Below are 5,060 nucleotides of genomic sequence, written 5' to 3'. Positions count from 1 at the left end.
GCCACACCCTAGGAATTCACCCCAGGAAGACTCTTACAAAGGTGCACAAGGGGACACGCGAACACATGTCCACTACAGTAAGGTTTCCAATAGCAAAAAAGAAATCTAAAATTCCCTCCATAGGAAAATGAGGCATATTCACAACGGAATATACTACAGCAGTTCCTATCCATAAACTCAAACTACACATACTAACAAGGATAAAGGGAAAAACGATGTTGAGTAGAAAGTAAAGCCAGGGACAGTGACAGTGTGATGCCACATCTGTACGTCTGAAGCATGTAAAAACCTGACATATTCTTCAGCATTTATGTAAAAGTACTGTTTGAATGGGTGACAGAACAATGTAAATTCATGATTATGGTGCCTCTGGGCAGAGTGACACTGGGACAAGTGCAAAAGAATCAAAAGGGAACTTAACTTTTTAAAATTTTAACTTAATATAAACAATTGAGGCCCGGTGCAGTGGCTCACGCCTGTAATCCCAGCACTTTGGGAGGCCGAGGTGGGTGGATCACAAGGTCAACAGACCATCCCAGCTAACACGGTGAAACTGCGTCTCTCCTAAAAAAAATACAAAAAATTAGCCAGGCATGGTGGTGGGCACCTGCAGTCCCAGCTACTCGGGAGGTTGAGGTAGGAGAATGGCGTGAATCTGGGAGGCGGAGCTTGCAGTGAGCCGAGATCGTGCCACTGCACTCCAGCCTGGGCGACAGAGTGAGACTCCGTCTCAAAAATAAATAAATAAATAAAATAAACAATTGAGAAAGTCAATTCTGTGTGATAGAAGCAAGGTGTTTTCATATTATTCTTTAGTGACAGGGTCTCACTCTGTTGCCCAGGCTGGAGTGCAATGGTGCAATCACAGCTCACTGGAACCTTGAACTCCTGGGCTCAAGTGATCCTCCTGCCTCAGCCTCCCAAAGTAGCTGGAACTACAGGTGTGCGGCCACCACGCCCAGCTGATTTTTAAAATTTTTGTAGAGATGGGGTCTTACTATGTTATCTGGGCTGGACTCAAAACTCCTGGCCTCAAGCAGTCCTCCTGCCTTGGTCTCTCAAAGTGTTGAGATCACAGGTGTGAGCCACTGCTCCTGGCTGGAATGTTGTTTTTCAAAATGTGTTCAGGCTCTGAGATGGCTGCAGAGCTCAGCAGGGCATGGGCCAAGGCCTCCAACACAGGGAATCGTGCTGCACAGACTAGGTGGGGTGATGAAGCACCCAGCCGCCCTCCTCACCAGGCTGTCTATGTGGCTCTAACATGGTCTGGTGGCCAGGGAAAGGGCCCTGGATGGGAGCCCAGAGACTCAGCCCTGCCATCAAGGCGTGTCCTAACTGCCCAAGGCAGGGGTGGAACAACCTCATCTCGGCAGCCCTCTCCACCTATCTGCAGTCTTGGACTCTTACTGCTGCTCCCGAGCCGCCACGTGCAGCGAGTCCATGATGAGTCGAACCGCCTCTGCAATCTGCTTGGCCCGGACCGTGTGCTGCTCAAACTTGGTCTTCACTGCAGACTGGGAGATGCACTCCTGGAACACACAAAGGCACGGAGGGAGGTGGGGGCCACCAGGGGCCTACAGCCAAGGGCCAGACTCTGGCTTTCACTGCCAGGGACACAGCCAGTGGGAGCTGGGGAGGCACAGAATCACCATATACCAGAATCAAAGGACTCACCTCAAACCTCCTCTCAAAATTCTGAAACTCAAACATCCTCACTTGAAAGCCTTCTGCGAGAGCGCCCCCTAGGAGAATTGTACTGCATTAGCCCAGAAACAACTTGGCAGCAGAGGAAAACGATGAAATCCCCAGAAACCAAGCCACTGCCTGAAGAGCAAGAGCCTCTCACTCTGTTCTTCTCAGCAGCCCCTTCTCAGAAGGATTTTCTACTGAGACTCAGCATGAGACAAAATGTCTCAAACATCAGGGAAAAGAAGGACATCTGTTCTCATCATTACCTCCTTCGGGCATGCCCTGGGCTTTCTGAATCCTGGCGTTGAGCACCTCCTTAGCAGACACAAAGAAGATGCGGTCCCCGGCCTGGGATCGATCCACCACACCCAGCTCATCCACTAGGAAGCTGGTACAACGCTCCATGTGCTGCCGCCGCACCTGGAGCCCAAACAAATGTGTCCAGAGTGGGTGCAGGTGGCCCCACAGCCCCCACCTGCCTCTTTCATTAAAAGAATAGGTCATAAGAGGCTGGGCACGGTGGCTCACGCCTGTAATCCCAGCACTTTGGGAGGCCATGGCAGGTGGATCACTGAGGTCAGGAGTTCAAGACCAGCCTGGCCAACATGGTGAAACCTTGTCTCTACTAAAAACACAAAAAAATCAGCCACGCATGGTGGCGGGCGCCTGTAACCCCAGCTACTCAGGAGGCTGAGGCAGGAGAATCGCTTGAACTTGGAGACGGAGGTTGCAGTGAGCCAAGATAGTGCCACTGCACTCCAGCCTGGGCAACAGAGTGAGGAAAAAAAGAATAGGCAACATATTCACATGGCTCAACAGCCAAAGGCACAAACACATACACAGCGCAATGTCTCCCAATATTCTGCTCTCTAACCACCAAGTTTCCCAGATCAATGTGTGGGGGTTACTTGGCGTAGAGCCTGCCAAAGATATTTTATGCATATACAAGCAGAAATGCTTAAACGTGCCCTAGACTGCCTCTTGTTAAGCTTATATAGTGCCTCACTTTTGTGCGCTGGAAGGAAAGGAACCCTGGGGTCAAGAAACCTAAATCAAGGAGCTATACTCTGACAAGCCGTGTCCTCCTGGGGCATTGTTTACAAAAAGAGTGGGCATCACTAGAAAATCCCTCCTGGCTCTGACACCTGGAGTTCTACTGATAAAATGTGACAACAGCTTTTTGTACACACCTACCATGTGTCAGGTGTTTTTGACAGATTTCATCCTCTCAACAAGTCTATTTATCACACTGGTGAGGAAATTGGATTTACCAGAAGGGTCAAGGGATCTGCCAAAGTCACACTGCCTGCCTAGTGTCAGTCAGAATTTGGACTCTGGGCCGGGCACAGTGGCTCATGCCTGTAATCCTGGCACTTTGGGAGGCCAAGGCGGGCGGATTATCTAAAGTCAGGAGTTCGAGACCAGCCTGGCCAACATGGTGAAATCCCATCTCTATTAAAAATACAAACATTAGCCAGGCGTGATGGCAGGTGCCTGTAATCCCAGCTACTCGGGAGGCTGAGGCAGGAGAATTGCTTGAACCCAGGAGGTGGAGGTTGCAGTGAGCCGAGATTGTGCCATTGCACTCCAGCCTGGGTGACGAGCAAAACTCCCATCTCAAAAAAAAAAAGATTTTGGACTCCGGCCTATTGACTGCAACTGCATGTTTCATCATCCCATATTATCAATCTTATTACCCTTTATTTTTTTGGAGACAGCGTTGTACCATGTCGCCCAGGGTGGTTTCAAATTCCTGGTCTCAAGGGATCCTCTCTCAGCCTATAGGTGTGCACCACCATGCCCCGTTTGTCTTTCATTTCACATATTTAGAGTTGTGAGGCCAGGTGCGGTGGCTCATGCCTGTAATCCCAGAACTTTCGGGGGCTGAGGCGGGTGGATCGCTTGAGCCGTGGAGTTCAAACCCAGAGTGGGCAACATGGCAAAACCCCGCCTCTACCAAAAATACAAAAATTAGGCAGCCTCATAACCCAGTCTCTAAATAAATAAGTAAACAGCTAAGAGTTGTGAGTCACCAGTTAGAATCAGTAGTCTCCATTCCTCTTTCCAGCCTCTTTCACAGAGGTCTCCCTAGAGCTGAGCCTGTTCCATACTAATTCCTCAGAAACCAAACTGAGCACTGGCCCCGAAGATGCACTAATGCTGCAGGGATCCTTTTTAAGCGTAGGGGAGAGTGGCTTGAAGAGAGGGTGCATCCAGCAAAGTGGATGGCAGAGGGGAAAAGCCACCAGAAGATACCATAGAAGAGTATTTGGAGAATTATTTGGCAATAAAGTTAATTCAGGGAAGTCTAGTGACTCCTATCCAGGAGGGCATGAAGTGACCCTAGTGGCAGGCAGTGCTCCCTCGGGGTGGCATTCCCCAAACTGCCAAACAGAGGCACTAACCTCCTCCATGTACTCAGGCTCTGAGGCGGATGCATCCCAGCGGTTGTTCAGGATGAAGATGTTCGGCCGGGAAAGACGCTCACTCACCTTGTGGAAGAAGTGCTTTTCCTAGACAAAGGGTAAGACCTCGATGGAACAGGAGCCTGACAGCCAAGGGCCCATCAGCTGCCTGCCCAGGGGGTGTGGGAGCTTGGGAGAAGGCAGAGGAGGAGTTACCGTCTGCATCAGGGTGGACTCTGAGTTGGCCACCAGCACAAACACATCAGCATCCAGACAAAACTTGTCAATCCAGCTGTCCAGCTCTGTGGTGACATCAATACCAGGGCTAAAGGTGACAGGAGTAAACCAAATCATCAGGCAGAGCAGGAGCCCTATTCTTCCTGCTGAGAACAGACCTGGGACTTGTGAGGCAGGCAGGTCATGGAGGAGAAAGCCAGCGAGGGGAGAGAAATCAGGACCGGCCCTCGTTAACCGATTTTTACTTTCCATTTCCTAGCCTTCCAGATTGCCTGGAAATGAGTGTTTTGGTTTTTTTGTTTTTTGTTTTTTTGAGACGGAGTCTCGCTCAGTCGCCCAGGCTGGAGTGCAGCAGCGCGATCTCGGCTCACTGCAAGCTCTGCCTCCCGGGTTCAAGCGATCCTCCTGCCTCAACCTCCCAAGTAGCTAGCACTACAGGCACGCACCACCATGCCCAGCTAATTTTTTTGTATTTTTATAGAGACGGTGTTCCACCACGTTGGTCAGGCCGGTCTCAATCACTTGACCTCCTGATCTGTCCACCTCAGCCTCCCAAAGCGCTAGGATTACAGGTATGAACCACCACGCGTGGCGGAAATGAGTGTTTTTAAAAAACACATACATCTATTGCTTTTATAAAAACAGAATTACTTGTAATTCTACTTTAAAGATGATATACCAGGACGGGCGCAATGGCTCACACCTGTAATCCCAGCACTTTGGGAGGCC

At 50.1% G+C, this 5,060-nt stretch overlaps 1 protein-coding gene across 1 annotated transcript in view; it reads right to left on the bottom strand.

Annotated features, from left to right (window-relative positions):
• Positions 1–1,403: 1,403 nt before the first annotated feature.
• Positions 1,404–5,060, bottom strand: part of LOC105507377 (mitofusin-2-like) — a 21,847-nt gene continuing 18,190 nt past the window's right edge. The window contains exons 6-10 of the mRNA XM_011935837.1: positions 4,311–4,419; positions 4,095–4,202; positions 1,956–2,109; positions 1,675–1,742; positions 1,404–1,529 (exon numbers count right to left, since the gene is read on the bottom strand). Coding sequence (XP_011791227.1) covers positions 1,404–1,529; positions 1,675–1,742; positions 1,956–2,109; positions 4,095–4,202; positions 4,311–4,419 — 565 coding nt within the window. The remainder of the gene's footprint in view (positions 1,530–1,674; positions 1,743–1,955; positions 2,110–4,094; positions 4,203–4,310; positions 4,420–5,060) is intronic.

This window comes from Colobus angolensis, unplaced genomic scaffold, assembly GCF_000951035.1.
Source record: "Colobus angolensis palliatus isolate OR3802 unplaced genomic scaffold, Cang.pa_1.0 Scaffold149, whole genome shotgun sequence".
Taxonomy (NCBI): domain Eukaryota; kingdom Metazoa; phylum Chordata; class Mammalia; order Primates; family Cercopithecidae; genus Colobus; species Colobus angolensis.
This window is presented reverse-complemented; position numbering and strand designations above follow the sequence as displayed.